Below are 19,267 nucleotides of genomic sequence, written 5' to 3'. Positions count from 1 at the left end.
AAGGTTTTTTTTTTTTTTTCCCCTGATTTTTTCCGTTAAAATACCATTTTGCCCCTAAATTTTAACAAATGTTTATTTTTGGTCTCTAAATTTGAAGGAGCTGCTTGGTACATGTGTTTAAACACATGTTTTCAGTTTTTAAATAATATTACACGTATTTTCACAAACTTTTTTATCTACACATATTTACATAAAAACTGAAAACTGTTATTTAAACACACATACCAAACGGGTCCTAAATCTTCATTTTTCAGTTCAACTTTATAAAGAGTTGTTAGGCCAAAATTGGGAATTAAGCCCATTTTCCTAACTATTTAGTTAGTAGGTACAGTTTCGAAAATATATATTTTACTAACATCTCAAGTCTCAAAGACTCAATTTTGGCCTATAAATTGAGTCTCAAAGACTCGGTTCCCATGGTCTAATCACATCTGATGTAGCGTTTTTTCCACGTGGCGTCCACCTGAAAATCGAGTCTCTAAGACTCTATTTATAAACCAAAACAATTTTAAATCTCAAGTCTCTCATGTACAAGTCATTCCCATAAATACCCAAAAAAAATTTTAAGAAATTCGAGAAAGAGCTCACCTTACCTCGCCGGAAAAAAAAAATAAATAAATAAATAAGAAATCCCAGAGAGAGCTCACCTCACCTCGCCAGACGGCCTAGGTCGCACGGCCTGGGTTTGGCATGGTGGTACAATGGTGGCATGGTCTGGTTGGATTAGGCAGCTATGGGTTCTTTGGTTTCTGGTCTGATGAGAAGGTAAGGTGGGGTGGGGTGGGGTGGGGTGGGGTGGGGTGAATGGTTTGTAGTGTAAGGAGGCTGAATATGCAGGGTTAAAGGGTGGGCTTAGAAATCAAGTCTTAGAGACTCGATTTTTAGGTGGTCACCAAGTGAAAAAAATGTCACATCAGACGTGATTAGACCATGGAAATCAAGTCTTTGAGACTCGATTTATAGGCCTTAAATCGAGTCTTTAAAACTCGAGATGTTAGTAAAAAATATAGTTTGAAAACAGTATCTACTAATTATATTATTTGACAAACGGTGTTAATTTCCAATTTTGGCCGAGTTGTTATAAAAAATAAAATAAAAAATTTTAAAAAAACTTTATAAAGAGTTTTCAACAGTTTAGAGGAATAAACTTTCGAGACAAAATAATGATGAATTTTTTTTTTTTTTTGAGAAACTTCATTTTCTTTTTCTTTTTTAATAATTTGGGATGAAGAATATATATATTTTTAAAGTATAAGAAAAAAAATATTTTAACAGTTTTGAAACAAAAATATTATTTTACCATTTTTTTTTCTATTTTTCTCCTATTTCTTCACTTTAATAATAATAATTTGTAAAATTATGCCGAGTTTGAGATATGTAGAATTGTGTATCCATCTCGCTAACCAAATCAAACTAACTAACCCAATCCAACATGGCAATTCAAATTGGTTTATTGGGTTGGTTATGTTACTAAAATTTTATTTGAAACTAGAATTGGGTCGAATTCGGGTTAACAAAATTCTCGTTTGGACCAATGCAATTAAATAAATGGCCTCTTGACCAGTATGGGATGGGTCACCCGCCCTTGCTCCTACCTTGCTTCTCCCACAAGTATCCACCCTTGAACTAATTTCTTCCTGAGAAAAATAGATAACAATTGTTTACTTAAAACTAGTCCATCTCATGGAAGATTTTAATTTTATACTAAAGCTCATCGATTCTCAAACATTGTTCTGGGCCTACAAAGCTTTTAATAGCTACAATATCAGTGAAAATAACAAGCCCAACATCACATGTCTCACTTTTTTTTTAGAGAGTAAGGCAAAAGAAAAACTGCAATAAATTTCAAAAATCTTTCATAGCTCACAAACCCAAAGAATTGTAAAAATGGTGTGAAGATTAGACAAGATAATAAACCTCAACAAACTATAAGTCTTTCAGCACATGGCAACAATGTTTTCATTGTGCTCTACAATGGCAGAGAGCTAAAGATAACATGAGTCGCCTTAAGGTTGATGCTACCTATGTAGTTTCGATGTTGTTTGCATTACCAATAATAACAATGAAAGGAAATGGTGATAGTGTCTTCGAATTAGTTTCAACTTTCGAGCTTAGTTCAAGTTGGGTAAAAATCTCAATAACTCCCTCTCTCTCTCTCTCTCTCTCTCTCTCCCCCCCCCCCCCCCCCCCCCATTTCTTTCTTTTTTTAATATAGAAGTCAGGTTTGGGATGGGAGATAAATACCCGCAAATGTTTCGAGTATGAGAGAAAACCCCAATCTCACATCAATCCTTCAGCAGGGAGGGTAAATCCCATGCCATTGGGTCGAGCTTGAGTACCTAAATGTTGAATGATACTAGCCATCCCTAAATCCAACTCATGATGTTAATAGTTTTTTAAAAAAATAAATAGAATGAATATTAAATTTCCTACATAAGCTAAATACTATTGATGATTATTATTCTTATATTTTGTTCATTCTAAAAAAAACCCTTTAAAAATATTTTTTGGTAGAACATGCAAATTCATCATTCTTCTCTATTATTTTAAATGTTTTGTTATTTATTAACTTAATATTTGTTATTGTGATGCATAAATTTAGTTCATATTTGCATTTTTCAAATAATATATGAAATTATGAACAACCAATTTTTAGAATATTGTATACTTTTTTTTAATTTAAATTTATATTTAAACTAATAATAAGTTATTGTAAAAAAAAATATATGGATTAGCTTTAAATAGATTATAAAGTGTTTCAAATGGGATCTAAATAGAATGAGCTAGAAGTAGTTTTAAATGGATTTAAAATAGCTGTAAATAGGTTGGAAGTATTATTTATTCAAAATTTTACATAGAATTGACCCCAAAAAAAAAACATAGAATTATAACAAAACTCAATTCAGTATTATTAATTTTTTTTAAGTTTTAGATTCATCAATCTACACATAAAACACTTGACACAAAATGAGAGACTGTATGAGTCTATAAAAAGATGATAAATTATTTTGTCTTGATTGATTTATTCATACCATGATTCCCCACACCCCCCCCCCCCCCACCCCCAAATGAAAATTTATGTCATTGCCACTAATTGTTCTCTACAACAATGGGACATTGTCATTGGATGGAGAGTGGAGAATGTAGAGATTGAAAGATAAGGATATTTTTTTAATAATTTAATAGTTACAATAGATGTGAGAGAATTTGAACCTTAGACATTTCAGTTGGAAACAGTAGAAAGTACTATTTAAGTAAATAACTCTATTTACGAACAATAAGAGATGAGGTAAGAGAAATAGCAACAAAATAAATAAATAAATAATTTTTTAATGAAATAAATTACATAATAGAGAATTAAATTTAGGTGTTTTAAAGAGGAATTAGCTAAAATACAAAAGGTATATTCTTATTCTATAATTGATAGAAAAATTTGCATAATCCGATGTGAATTCTATTAAACTCTCTACAATGTCTAGTTTGTATCATTAAAATTCTATTATTAAGTACTTTTTGTTAACAAATGTTTGTGTGCACTATGCACTCGTTAAAGAGCCTTCAAATGAGTTTTGACTATATTGGAAAGTAGAAAAAACTAACAAACAAATGTCCATTTAAATTGAAAGTGGACTAATGAGGCAACCATTTTAAAACACATCACTTTATTAAAAACTTAAAATTCATAACTGTAAGGACTCAATTTGTAACGACCCCAAACTAATATTAGGTTCGTACGTTAAAGGTCCAAACAATAAAATTTGTAGAGCGTCGGCTGAAAGGCTAGGCCTTAGTCACCGGACAGCGGTTAGTTATGGTTTCTATAGCAATTTTCACAAGGATGAACCTGGTGTGTCTAACAAGACTTTTTTCCGATATGACCTGAGCGGCTCCGGTCCTTAGACCTCGTCCGAGGAGTTTCATGTTCTTATTATTCTCCTTTTTTAGGGCTCCATGGTCTGGGAGACGATTTGTCCCCCCCCCCCCTTCCTGAATTACCTCTCTTTCCTTTTTATACTAGCCTTTATCCTTCCTCCAACGTCCACGTGTAGGTTCAGCTTTCCAAGACTGATACTTGTCCCATCAGCCCATACCCAAAGTGGTTGGAGGTAGTTGTAAAAGCTGAAAAGCATTGCTCTGCCAAGCGCAGAGTATTTAATTGCAGTAATGGCAGCCTTTCCTTTGTCCTTTGTTGCCATATTGTCCAGGGGTCCTTTCTCCATCAATGTGGAGGTGTTCAGCTTTTCCTTAAACTGTTCCTATATCGTACTTGCCCTTTCTTTTAGGAGCGTTTTGGGATGCCGAGGACATAATCATCCTCGGCTATATCTCTAGGCCATTTGGACTTTCACTGTATGTCCTCGGCAGTGTCCTTCCTCGGCTCGGGCCTTGGGCCCTACTGTAAAGTGGGTCGGGGTCACAAATTCTCTAGCCCCACAATAACCTCTCAAAATCCTGCTGTCCGACCCCTTGATCGGGGAGAAGGGTTTTGGTGATGTCGGCCCTATATCACGGCTTGCCCAGCTTTGTCCTTCATTAATGTCGGTGTCTCTTCATTTGCCTGGGAAGTGCTCCTGGTTATGAGACATTCCTTTAATTTTACTCACGTCGTGCTTTTACCGTTTCAGTACACGAGGCGCGTCTTTAATAAGTTCCCTTTACGAGGCAACGCCAATCCAATGGTTGTAGACGGCGTTGGGAGTTGAGTAGGAATTATCTCGTTTGTAGTTTTTCTTGGAAATCTGTACAGATTAAATGCCACCAGATTTGCCTTCCATATAAGAAGCAAGGTAGGAGGTCATTTCCTTTACGTACAGACCCTTCAATCTTTTCAAATTCCTAAACCACCTACTGTGCTCAAAGTCCTCACTGCCAGTGGGATTAAGCTTAAGGGAGTGATATGGTTGGGGCGAAGATGGGGGTGAAGGGACCATACCCTCTCCAGAAGCACTGGGTCTCTCCGAGACTCAAGATGGCCCGGTCAGGGCAAGGGAGACAGATACTTAAGACATTTCTCCCCCTTGATAAGGCGGGAAAAAAGCCTCTTCTTCCTTCAGCCAAAATCCGAAGCAGGTGCTGGTCGCATCAGATTTTTGGTGCGACAGCACTGGGGTTGCTCATCGTCGGTACCATCCGCTCTCTCTCAAGCGCTGCTAACATGGCACTTGCCTGATGGGAGTCAGAGCTGGCACGGGGACTAGGCATCCCCGCTTCCTCCTCTCTTCCTTCTCTGGTGCCTCCTTTTGCCTCCGCTTCTTCTTCTCTTCCATCACTAGGGGCATCCTGGTGCTTCTGCTTCTTCTCCCCTTCCATCAATGGGGCCATCCTGACATGCTTGGTCGCTACTAGAGCAGATTTTTGAAGGATTTATCACTCCCTTGTATCTTTTTCATTTTTGCTTTTCTTTTTACTTCTGTAATTAGCTTTTGGTATAAGCTTGCTTAAGCCCCTCATTGTACGTTGTACTATCTCTTTATCTTAATAAAAGATGACTTTATTTTATTCTACTTATTCTTTCTTTTTTGCAACAGTTACATTGTGAATGGATTTTTTTTTTATATATATATTTTTTATTTTGAACGATACTTAGGACTGAAACCCTTGTTAATAAAAAGCTATTATTTTGAATTCATTGAGACTAACAGACACAATAATGCCGATCCGAAAAAGGTTATACATATAAGACTAACCGAGATAACAGTTGAATGCTCTGTATTGCGTATGAGGTGATCATCCGAGGATGGGTAATCCAAAATGAACTATCTGAGAAGGTCGCCGAGTGCTAGGGTGCTTTGCCACGTTCCTGATAACATCCATAGCCTTAACCATATTTGGCATCTGGTCCGAGGACCGAGGTATGATTGTATCGGGCCTAAACACTCGTTTGCATTAGTTTCCCTAGAGCTGAGGATCCGAGGACAGGGCGGGATTTCCATTCTATCTAGGACTTAATCCATTTTCTAATGACTAATCTCCCCATAGGTTTGAGTCCGAGGACCATGCAATACCTTGGATCTGTCCAAAACTCATAACCTTTTTTAAGTAGTTGATTTCCCCATAGGTTTGAGTCCGCGGACCATGCAATACCTTGGTTCTATCCAAAACTTGGATTTTCTTTAAGAAGTTGGTTTCCCCATAGGTTTGAGTCCGAGGACCATGCAATACCTTGGTTTTGTCAAAAACTCATAATCTTTTTTAAGTAGTTGGTTTCCCCATAGGTTTGAGTCCGAGGACCATGCAATACCTTGGTTCTGTCCAAAACTCGGATTTTCTTTAAGTAGTTGGTTTCTCCATAGGTTTGGGTCCGAGGACCATTCAATACTTTGGTTCTGTCCAAAACTTATAGTTTTTCTTTAGGTAGTTGGTTTCCCCATAGATTTGAGTCCGAGGACTATGCAATACCTTGGTTCTGTCCAAAACTCAGATTTTCTTTAAGTTTCGAGGACTAACCCCTCGGCCGAGGTGTGGGGTATTGACTTGATATTGGAAGCCCCTAGAACTGCCCGTGCCACCGGTGCTTCAAAGCGTAGCCCCTAGTGGAACCTTATATTAGGACGACAATAGCGTGTTGCTGGAAATGACAGAGGGGCTTTCTTAGGCCCTTGTTTGACAGGAGCTCGATCCTACCACCGCCTATGCCAACGCACAAGCCTTTTCAACAGACGACGCCAATTGTAAGGACTCAATTTGTAACGATCCCAAACTGATATTAGGTTCGTACGTTAAAGGCCCAAATAATAAAATTTGTAGAGCATGGGCTGAAAGGCTATGCCTTGGTCACCGGACAGCGGTTAGTTATGGTTTCTATAGCAATTTTCACAAGGATGAACCTGGCGTGTCTAACAAGACTTTTTTCCGATACGACCTGAGCGGCTCCGGTCCTTAAACCTCGTCCGAGGAGTTTCATGTTCTTATTATTCTCCTTTTTTAGGGCTCCATGGTCTGGGAGACGATTTGTCCCCCCTTCCTGAATTGCTTCTCTTTCCTTTTTATACTAGCCTTTATCCTTCCTCCAACGTCCATGTGTAGGTTCAGCTTTCCAGGGCTGATACTTGTCCCATCAGCCCATACCCAAAGTAGTTGGGGATGGTTGTAAAAACTGAAAAGCATTGCTCTGCTAGGCGCAGAGTATTTAATTGCAGTAATGACAGCCTTTCCTTTGTCCTTTATCGCCATATTGTCCATGGGTCCTTTCTCCATCAATGTGGAGGTGTTCAGCTTTTCCTTAAACTGTTCCTATACTGTACTTGCCATTTCTTTCAGGAGCACTTTGGGATGCTGAGAATAGAATCATCCTCGGCTATATCTCTAGGCCATTTGGACTTTCACTGTATGTTCTCGGCAGTGTCCCTCCTCAGTTCGAGCTTTGGGCCCTACTGTAAAGTGGGCCGGGGTCACAAATTCTCTGGCCCCACAATAACCTTAGCTAAAAATGATTTATGTGGTTAAGAATATTGTAATTCAACTAAAATATTCGGGTTCAAATCTCTGACTCTTGTTTTAACAATTGAATTTAGAAATAATAATAATAATTGTGGGAGGGATGAATGTCTGACCTCAAGAAGGAATTGTCCTCTTTGAAAATGACGTTGAATCTTAATCCTTAAGAGAACAATTCCTTGAAGATTAAGACTCAACACCATTTTCAAATATGACAATTCCTTCTTGAAGTCAGAGATTCGTCCCTCCTATAATAATAATAATAATAAAAACGTGCTTCACGGAATATTAGATATAGTGAGCGTTTGTTTTGGGCTGAAAGTGGCTGAAACCAGGCTGCGTTTTCATGCTTCTTTTTTTTTTTTCCTGCACGTGAACAGTAAAATTACTGTGCAGGGGACAAAAAATACTGTTCACACATTATTCACGTACTGTTTATGTATTGTTCATGGGTCCCACGATATTATTCACACATTTAAAAATTATTTTATTACAGTGTTTTCAGTTTTCAATTTTTAAATTTTAGTTTCAACAACAATAAATTCAATCCAAACGAACCCATAGATTATTTCCTGTCTCTCTTAATACAATTTATGGAAAATTTATGACATTTCGAGTGCATTGCTCCTTCTACGTGTAAGAAGAGGGGTAATTGCTTCCGGTAATAATTTTTTACTCTGTATAAAATATAGAGTCTAGAAGAAAATCCTAAACCCCTACGGCCTAGAGTAATGGGCCCTGGGGTTAGCTGTGTGGATTTGACAAGCAATGGTGGGTGAAATTACGAGTCTTTTACTTTTTTTAACTTTCTTACAGTGGCCCAAAACAGGCTTTTGGCAGAAGCCCTGAGCCTGCCACGTGGTCCATTGGATGGGATGAGTCCCAAAGCAGAAGGATGTGGTTGGTAATTGGTATTGGTAATGCCTCGTTCGTTGAGCACAATCACAAGGAAACCACCTGCATTTTGATACCTCAATAGTTTCGAATTTCGAGCTGACACATGTCCACTCTATGGGAAGCATATGTGCGTAAAGACTGTACCAGTACCACGTCCAAATCCAAATAAATCAAACCGTCCTCCTATTATATAAGTTTATCCATGTTTACTTAATTGATAAACAAGCTTCTCAATAAAGAGTAACTATTATATAAATTTGTGGTAAGATCATAATATATGGGGCAACATATGCAATTATAACTTTATTGGGTTGGAAATATAAAACTAGTTATTTTTTTCACTAAAAAATATATTTATGAATGTGAAGCTGGTTAATTTAAAAATAATGCCATGGTCATATAGTACACCATTTTTGTCATATTTAGTTATGTGCCGAATTGTAAGCAATAGATATATAGTGATGGATCTATATAAGTTTACATATTTATCATTTACAATCCGTTACGTGACAAGTTGAGACAAAAACTGTATTAACTTACATATTCCTAACATTTTTATAATTGGCAAATGCTAAGTAACATTTTTATAATTTAAGTTTTATAAACTAGTTTATGGATTTAAGTAACACTTGCAAATTTCGAAAAAGAATTTTGAGTTTTGACCTCTAGAATGAACCGATTATAATAGTTTTGTAAGAGTTGATTGATTCTAGTCTACAAAACAACAACTCCCATGCTTAATATGCTTATGGTAATACATAAGATTGCTTCTTTTAAAAATCACATGCAATTTACACCATTGACTAAATTAATACTACCATTGTTACTGGATAGGAATCTGAGAATGTTCAGAACTCTTTTTTTCACATGGAACTTGACCCCAAAAAAAAAAAGGTACAATTATTTTTACAGTGATTGAGTAATTTGATTGCAGAACAGGGTTGACCTTGAATTATCGATGATGTGAGTGTGAATGGGGTAGGGTTTTGTGTGAGAATGTGAGTCCAGCCCAGCTCAGCTCAGATAAGTATAAGTAAAAGTTAAAAAAAAAAAAGGAAGATGACGTGGGTGGTGGATACCCACCCAAACATAAATTGATGCTGCTGGTGTACGGTTAAAAAAAAAAGTGCATTCACTACACGCCTGACCACGTGATACAACCCTACCTTACCTGACACACAAAAACACTTTGGGCAGCTGTATTTTTGGGAGGGCCCCACACGCTTATTGACGTCATTTACTCTCACTCTTCCCCATGCCTTGCCCTCGCATGCTGGCCGACAATGAACAACTTGTTTTGTTTTGCGTTTTTTTTTTTTGGGAAAAAAGTTAAAATGGATTGACTTTTTGGAGTGTTTACTTCGTGAATAAAGGTATATAAAAACAATGAAAATTTTATGACATGATTTGTCTGTGCTTACGTTTTTTTTCTTCTTTCTTATCTTTATAGGGGTGTCGTGAATCTTGTGATTTCATTTCAAATTGTTATTTAAAAAAAAAAAGTTAATTGTTTTTAGATTTTGTAATTTTTTTTAATTTAAATAAATAATATAGATAACATAAATCACACATGTTTACTTCAAAAATAAGTATTTATTTAAGTTATTGTTTATATCAAAATATTTGTTCTTAGAATAAAAAGAATTGCTTGAAACAAGATTCTATATTTTTAAATTAAAATTTGACTATCAAAAATTTAGGGGAAAGGGGGGGGGGGGTGGTTAGGATGACAATTGGGAGAGATCAAATTCAATCATCAATGTCATATTCTCTTTTCCTAATGGAAAAACTAATGTAAGGTCAGGTAAGTTGGGGGCAAGATAGAATAAACATGTTATCACTTATCATTCTTAAGAAGATGACGTTAATATGAGAGAGAGAGAGAGATGTTTTACGGGAATGGTATTAGGATATGTAGATAAACATAATTCATTCTTATCTCATCCTTTGATAAGTTTGAACAATGTAAGACGAGGCATGTTGTCATTTTTTTTATTTTTTTTTATTTTAAATTTTCTACATGTGAATCTCTTTTTAAGTACAATTTGAACAACAATTCATTTCTCCAAAAAACAAATTCATTAATCTTTGTTCTTGTACAATATTTCTACAAATTTACTTTGTCATTATTTCTATACATTTTCACTTATTTATAATCTAAATAAAATCGATGATATTTGACTTTTGATTGGCCTCTTAGTATTGTGTTACGTAAGCTTTGGAGGCTTCGGGTGCGTTTGTATAAGCTATAGAAAAATGGTGTGTTGAGTTTAAAATGAGCATTTGTAAAAAAAGTTATGAGAAGTTGTTGTTACTATGTCATATTCTCTTTAAATGGTAGAACAAATAGGCTACGATCAAAATAAATTATTTTTTTAAGCTAATAAAGGCCTATTAATATACTTTTTTTTTTACTGAAGCCTATTAATAATTATCATAACTATCATCTTCATATTTAGACAAAAAATAAAAAGGGAAAAAAATATTTCATTAAACTTTTTCCTCCATAAGAGCATTCGCATCCGAAATGCTAAATGCCATATGTTGCCTTTATTTAGCATTTGTCCCTCAAAAACCTCTCACATCCAAAATTGTAAAACTGAGGAATGGTATAATTTTATCCAATATTGCTACAGTGCCATTCTACTAGTAGAATGGCACTATAGCAACTTGTATCCCATTTTTATTATATTGTATTTGCATTTCTCGATCCCTCTGCGAAGCGCTCTCTCTCCCTCTCTCTCTAAGAAGGTAACATTCCAAAAGCCTTGTTTTTCTCTCTCTTTCTTCGAACAATCGTGAATGCTTGCTTGCTTTTTGATTCATTTTCTTGCGATTTCGATATGATTTATTTTTCTGTGATTTGAAATTTTTTCCTGTGAATTTTTTCCATATGGTTTTGTTTTGGATTTTTGCTTCATTTCTAGGGTTCGATTTGAATTTTTTTTTTTTTTTTTTTTATTTATTTTTTTTTTTTTGTGATCTGAAGTGGAAAAATTGACGGAAAATTACATAAAAGGCATAGAATTTAACCATGTTTCATATAAAATTATAGTTTTTTTTTTTTGGGCAAATTGAAGGTCCAAACTTATGAAACCCTTTCAATTTGAAACTCATGCTCATCTCAGTTATTCTAAATAGTAATAGATTGAGAAAAATGGAAGATCATTGACAAAACTTTGTATTTTTCCGAAGTTACCAACTTTGATTTTTTGGCAATCAATTTATAACTCAAATTGAAAGTTTCGCCTCTACCCTCTCTACTCAATGGGTATAAAATTGATTTTGTTAGGTTTTTAAACTCCGGTAGTTAAATTACAAGTGAGTTAGTAAAGTTGATTAATTAATTCAATTATGCCAAATATCATTTTTGAAGTTAACAATATAAGCATATAATTATCCAAGGGAAAAACCACTACGAGGGAAACCTTCCCCAATGAAGCAAATTTCCTATGATAAGATAAGTTTTACATTAAAGGAAAGACTTTCTCCTAGATTCTATTAACATGTAGACAACTTACAAAAAAAAGAAAAAAAGAAGAAGCTTTCACTGCATAAGGACATTTGGACTTTTCAACCATAGGAATTACTTCCACGGAACCTGTGATCATAATTAGAACCTTTGTTTGATTCCAAAAACCTCTTGAAGGTCTATTTCACAATAATAAGTTTGTGGTAGGCATTGTGGCTTCAACTTCTTCAACAACTAATTTTTAGATCTATTTTGATATCTTCGGTATGGTGAAATTGAGAGAATGTTGGTCATAGAACCCTAAGCTCATAAATGTAGTTTTCTCTCCCTCTGAAAAACCTTTCTTAGGTCAACTTATAATGTATTGTGTATATTCCAACATGCAAGGCAAGAATTGGGGTTAAAATAGACAAGTCATTGGGTTTTTTTGTATGTTGGTTTGTGCAGTCTTGACCTATTGAGGTAGAGTCAAGGTTGCTATCGAGGTAATTTGTTTGATCTATAACTTCACATTTCCTTTTAGGCTGTGTTTGGTTCCCGTAAAATATTTTTCGGAAATGCTATTTTCGGGAAAGGAAAATATTTTCAAGTGTTTGGTTTCATTATGAAAATTGTTGTAGAAAATATTTTCATGTTTTTGGTTCTATTCTGAAAATGCTATTTTCCTACAAATTTTTCACATTTTCTCAGCTATTTTCTCAGCATCCAAACAAATTTTATTACAGAAAATTTCAAAATCACAACCAAATCCCAATCCACAGAACAAATCACATCCAAATCCCAACACCACACACCACTGAAACTCCAATTCAACCTACGGCAGCAAACTCCAGCAATCAAAAGCCACAACCACCAAAACACCACTACCACACCACCACAACAACAACAAAAATCAAAATCACACAGAGAGAGAGATCGGTGGGTTGAAGGTGAGATCGTGCGGTGGCGAGATCGAAGGCGAGATCAATCGGCGCGGTGCTGCGATCGACGAGACCGATGCGATCTAGTGCGTGCAATCGTCGGACTGGAGCTCGCAAGATCGAGCAATGCGGTGCAATTGGCGCGGTGCTGCAATCGACTAGACCGGTGCGATCTGGTTTGTGCGATCGGCGGACTGTTGCTCGAAGTTCACCGACGACGTCGAAGGTGTGATCTGGGCTCCCTCTTCTTCCTCTCGCTCTCTCTCTCTCTCTCTCTCTCTCTCGGTCCGGAAACTATTTGAAGTGAAAATAGGAACGGAAATGAATTTCTGTGGTCAAAGCTTCTTTTTTATGGTCAAATGAAAATGATTTCGGGAAAATTCTATTTTCAAAACCAACTAAACACCCGCATTTACGGAAAAACATTTTCAGAAGTGATTTTCACCCAAAAACAAACACAGCATTAGTTGAAAATGTACTGTGACAGTTGTGCTGCTCACCAGCACAGTTGAGCTATTCCAATCATTTTCACCAAAACATCCGGAGCTCAATCGTTCCCAGTCCACAAATTTAACACCTGGTCAAGCCAACTTTCATAGCTAATGCTTAAGCAACCTCCTCTTACCTTCCGGCTGAGGTGAAAGGCAAAAATGTGAGTGATGTGATGCTTGAAATACTGATTGGTTAACATTTTATTAAATGTACTAACTTATTATACACGTTCTGAAAGTAAAAAGTCAGGGAACATACATACCACACGATTTCCTAGCACAGTCAAAGTCTAACTTTTGACTTTATACTGCTTCTAGTCATCTGTGCATTACAGACCAAACTATTGCTTAAAGTTCTAGGCAACAGTCTAATCAGAAGTCGTCATTCCTTGAATTGTATCTTTTGTTTTTGTTTTTTGGAGAATTAATGAATCCACTTCCATGAATTTTCTTAAATTCTTGAAACATAATAACTGATTTGCAGGAAAACATTCCTCTACACATTTTTCTTTCCACATGTGCTTTGCCAGTCTCCATATTAATGAATATAATAGAGTTACAGTCATATAAATATTTCCAAGAACCACATTTCATGAAAATTGAGCAACTTTATTTCATAAAAATGAGGAAGCAAGTAATTAAACCCAAGCCAAAATTTGTTGCTCTTTCATTTAACACAACCACAATGTTCTGGGTTTTCCCAAATTCCTGACAAAGTTTTTATCTTATTCAGGCCTTAAAATTTAAGCTTGCAAATGTAGAATTTATACAAACAGCCTTGCAGAAAACCCACAACCATAAAGCTATCAAGGAAAATGAAAAATACTTCATAGGGAGTCTTTGAGCATGCACAAGTTAACATGCTAGAACATGTCCGGCTCTCAAATGATGCGGCTGCAGAAAATTTCTAAACCATTGCTCCTCTCAATTATCTGTAATGCAGGTCCAAGAAAGAATTCAGATTATAGCATATTAGATAGAGATTAGAAGAAAAAATTTCCCATAAATTAAAACTCACCATGTGGAGATCGAGAACTTGTTGCAGAGAAGTCAGATGTAGTCATTGGAATAGATATTGAGAGCTGAGTTGTGGAGAATGAGGTCTGATTGGATCTTTCATCCTCAAGACCAGACCAAGACTCCCTGGTTTTAGGCCACTCGTCAAAGAAAGGTCGAAGTGACTGACCCTCCTGTTTCACAGGTTCTCCAGAGGAAAAATCACTATTGAAAAATGAATGCTGGGGATAATCATTCTGCAACATGGAATTGTCACTGGATTTTGATGCAGGAAATGAGGCAACTCTGGATGGCATCAGAGGCCATGTACCATCTAGCTGTGAGTCCATCTGGAGATTCCTATTGCTTCCTGAAGCATCAGAGAAGAAACTATGCTCACCAACCTCAGGTTTAAGTCCTGGAAGGTACCTGTACATTCACATTGATATACAGATCATCAAAATTAATTAATCTTCCTTTGGAGATTATATTTTAAAAAATAATATCTTGTATTGTACTGAAAAATAAAAACAAAATATAAAGAAAAATACATTCTATAGGTGCAGCACATAAAATCAGGAAACAAGTGAAAATGCTGTTGAGGTGACTATCATTTACTTTGTAATGATGGTAAGATGTTGACATCTCGTCAAAACCTTGCTGCAAATTTTAGAACTCCCAAGTATGATTCCTTCCTATTTACCTTTCGCAACTATGGTGATCTTCCCAGAAAGAACTAACCCAATGGGCCCAGTATAGGTATGGCGCATAAGATGAAATGAACAAGGTTCGCTTTACCAGCTTATTGAAGGAAATCAACATACAACATGATTGCTAATGATAATTAGCAGAAATGAACAAGGCTGAGATAGCAGAAAGGTTTTGAGGGAGTACTGCATTGAAGAACAGCCCACAATTGTATACAAAATTTAAAGATAATGATACCAGTGAAATAGACACCTTAAGGGGAAAAAGAAATGCAATAGATAAAAATTTACAAGGTTTGAGGGATACTCCCCACGGGAGTGCAAAGACATGGATATAGATCCAAACTGATACTCCCCATGTGAGGTGCAAGGACTTTGGGTATAGATCCAACTTAAGAACCAGTATCGAATGTATAGATTACTAAGCATTTCAAATTTCAAACCATTTACAATTACTATTCTTGGAACAATAGCAGCTAAGCAGAATAATTTGGTTAATTGAAAAGTAACCAGAAGCAAGACTACCACCACAGCTCAGAATGCTCCTGAAGTCCTCTTCCAATGTAGAACAACTTGCACATAAAGCATTGTGATGGCCAGCCTTTTTATGGCTCTTTAACAAGCTAAAAGGAACATGTATCAGACCAAAAAAAGTGTACACTTTTAACAACACTGATTTGGTCAGAGATATAGTAATCTGCAAGGGTCTACAAGGTTGAGCATTAAGATGCTAAGAAGAGTAATGTGGTGGGTACAGCCCAATGTTTTTTAACACCTCATGGCCAACATTAAAACCTAAAATTTAGCATATTTTTCTTTTGATAGCTACTGCAGAGGGTCAATAAGCTGCCACTAATTGGCATGCTCAAGACAATTCAGAATGCTTGTCAGATTTCTGCAATGAATTTAACAGAGAAAAACAGAAAGCAAGGAAGCAGTCCAAAAAGATCACTGCCAAAGGAAAATAAATAAATAAATACACTGCAAAAACAGCAGATTTCAACAGACTGTTCTTATGGACATCAGGGCCCAGAAGCCTGAGCCTTGCAGAAAATCTTAAGTTTATGCAACATGTCCATTACCCAGATAGCAGAGAATTTCCATATTACTCCTACCACACAATGTCATGAATGGGCCCAGCAAACAGTAGACACAACACAATTTCATGAACGGGCCCAACAAACACTAGACCCAACAGCAGATTCAAAAGTTTCCCTGCAGACCAATATGTTTAGGTACCACCAAAAAATTAATATATATATATATATATATATATGAAATAGCAGCAGGTAATCACATTTATGAATAAACCATAGGCTTTGACTATCAAGATATAAAAGTGAGTTCTATGTCCTCAACTCTTTAACAGTAATCAACACTACCAAAATCCAGGAAGAGGCCAACACATTCTTTCCTTCCACAGATATGAGGCAATATTTGGAAATTAAAATTCTGCAAAATCAGTAGGCCTATCATTCCCCTAATTCCCTTACAGCAACTGAAGACAGCAGAATTCTTCTCAGTTATAACAAGGCTGAGGAGCATTTCTAATGGTGGTCAGATCTCTACTATGAATTTTGCAGAGGAAACAGAAAGCAAAGAACCAGACCAAAATAACACTGTACAACCACCATCTCCATCAGTAAAAACATATGAAATCCTAGAGAAATATTCTTATGGACATTAGGGCCCAGAACCCAGGATCTGACAGAAAATTGAAAGGTTTCTGTAACATCTCCATTACCCAGATGGCAAGAGCCCACAATTTTATTCCCACCACACAATTTCAACAATATGGGCCCAAATTACACTTGGATCATGTGACATTTCTAACAGCTAAGCAATTCCACTGTTCATATCACAAAGTGATTGGTCTAAAATGCAGAAAAAATCAAAACAATGCAGAGATATTCAACAACAACAACACACAAACACAATTACCATTTCTTCTTTTAGTAGAACTAAAATTTAAAACCGTTATCAAAACAACAGTAAAATATGGAATGGTTTGTCTTCTGTTATAGCTCTCTGCTTCCAAAGTACTGAAATCTCAACTTGATATCCATGTGGTCCTATGGGCTCAGTTGTATTATTTTTCCTTCTCAGGTAATCAATGACTCAAAACTTTTTACTTTCATTTATGTCTCTACATTTTCTAAGCAACCAAATGGAGTACAAGTAAAATACAGGGAATGCTATACCTGTAATCTTTGTTTGGGATTCCATATGGAATGGAATCCAGATGATACTGGGACTGGTTGGCTCCAGAACTAGCACCTTGGGGATTACCAAAGGCACTCAATGGTAGGTTCTGTAAGCTCCCATTCCCACTGCTGCTTCCAGTGACAGTCAGTGATGTCACAGTGGACGATGTTGACTGCGTCATAGTTTGTGATTCCACAGGCTTTCTTGAACGGTTGCGGCCACGGTGCATGTGGCGCTCACAGTACTTAGAGTCCGGGTAGGCGTCTTTGGAGCACCTCCACTTCTTGCCATCTGTTCTCCTGCATCGTCCCGGCTCTGGGTCCACCTTCTTCCCATAGAAGGAGCAATAGCCCACTACAAAATCATACAGGGTTTATACATATATACTACTTGCTACTAGCAGCATTTTCACAGGCACTGAAAGTGATATAATATGTATTATATCACCAGCAATAATGACACCAGGATAATATATTATGATAAAAGTGACATAACACTTTATTATCCATACCTGGACAATATCAAGAGACTGATTAAAAAATTGCTGAAGAAAAGGGATATGATTAGCCAGAAAATTCTTCTGATCTCAACAAATTAACAAAACCAATAAAGAATGGAGGATATAGTCAATGGCCTCAGGAAGAATATTTTTTAATAGCAAAAATCACAGAACAAAAAGAACTAGTAAAAAGTAATACTGAAATCTTCTGATCAAGCTACAGAATTTTTGAAAAATAAACAGCAATGACCTCAGCTAGAAGTCTCTTTTTTTTTCTCTTCCTGATTACATTAACTGAAAAACCAGATGAATAGAAATAATTAATTTCAAACAAATTCAAAGAAATTACCAAAATAGTTTAACAGTAAAGCCCTTTACCCTGAATATGACTGGATTGGATTCTCAAAAAAAGAAAAAAAAAAAAAAAGAGACTTTATTGGTTTACAACCCCCAACTGACATTCAAGTCAATGAATTTCATGTGCTCAAGGGTGCTTCTCAATCTCTATCAATTAATTTTTAATACTCTAAAAAGGAATAAAAATAGATTGCAAAACCAAAAAAGAAATGAAAATACTACTTCATATATCCTGCACATGAATAATTACTTCACTATTTATTACTATCACCAACTTTTCCTTTTTCAAAAAGGAAAAACCCCATCTGAAACATTTCTGTACGCTTACCAAAACAAGCAAAGAAGAAGAGGAAAAAGTAAAGCACTGGTTTTTATTGTTAAAAACAAAATGGGAAAAAGAAAAAAAGAAAAAAAAAAAAAGATTCCTCAAATCAAATCACAAACCCAGAAACTAAATCAACCCAATAAATCCGGAGAGGGATACTTACTTGTGGGATGGTGGAAGAACCTATGAGAAATAGACTCAAAGCTTCTCTGAATAGGTAGCACAAGATCAGGTGGTACAGGCAAACCTGCCACCATATACTTAAAGATCAAAGCTTGGTGCTCTAGCTCCTGCCATTGTGACACTGTAAAAGGTGACCTCATACCTGTGCCTATTCCTGTCCCACTAACACTACCTCCACCCCCACCACCTCCACCAGTACTATTCATCTCCACCACAATAAACCAGTACTTAGAACTCACTTCTATTTACACTCACCTATATGAGTCCTATGACAGACCCAGAAAGCTCAAAACTGGCCCCCTGAGACAGAGAAAAGCATGGGACAGAGATCAGCTTCTGTCTCAACCATTTGGATTTTGCTATCTCAGTGTGTCACACACAGTCTCTGTTGGTTGTTTTTTGAGTTTTTGTGGGTGTTGTTGGGTGTCTGAAAGTGTGGGTTTGAGTGTGTGTTGTGAAAAGGGGGCAGTGACTGTATGGAGGAAACCCAAGGGACAAGGTTTGGTCTCATTTTATTGGGTGAGGCATTCAAGTCTTTGTCCTTCTAAGTAATCCCACTAGAATTAAGTTTTGTGTTTAAGTAACTGATATGTTCATTTAAAAGGGTGGGCTGTCTGAACAAAGTTCTAAATGTTTGGTTGAACTATACTCGAGAGCCTTTATGTTTTTTGTTTTCTTTTAGCATATCTTAGTTAGCTTTTAATTTTTGTGTTGTTATCACAGTTGTGATAGTTTGAGTGAGTGTGAACAAAACCATGGCTTATTCTATAAATTTTGT

General features: G+C 36.2%; 1 protein-coding gene across 1 annotated transcript; it reads right to left on the bottom strand.

Annotated features, from left to right (window-relative positions):
• Positions 1–13,855: 13,855 nt before the first annotated feature.
• Positions 13,856–19,055, bottom strand: LOC126699513 (growth-regulating factor 4-like). The gene is made up of 4 exons (XM_050397374.1): positions 18,470–19,055; positions 17,122–17,479; positions 14,236–14,642; positions 13,856–14,149 (listed from the first exon to the last, which is right to left on the bottom strand). The coding sequence occupies exons 1-4, from the start codon at positions 18,693–18,695 to the stop codon at positions 14,142–14,144; spliced, it is 999 nt and encodes a 332-aa protein (XP_050253331.1). The 5' UTR covers positions 18,696–19,055; the 3' UTR covers positions 13,856–14,141.
• Between the last annotated feature and the right edge of the window lie 212 nt (positions 19,056–19,267).

Source organism: Quercus robur, chromosome 9 (assembly GCF_932294415.1).
Source record: "Quercus robur chromosome 9, dhQueRobu3.1, whole genome shotgun sequence".
Classification (NCBI taxonomy): domain Eukaryota; kingdom Viridiplantae; phylum Streptophyta; class Magnoliopsida; order Fagales; family Fagaceae; genus Quercus; species Quercus robur.
The sequence above is the reverse complement of the archived record's forward strand: the minus strand, read 5'-3'. Positions and strand labels throughout refer to the sequence as shown.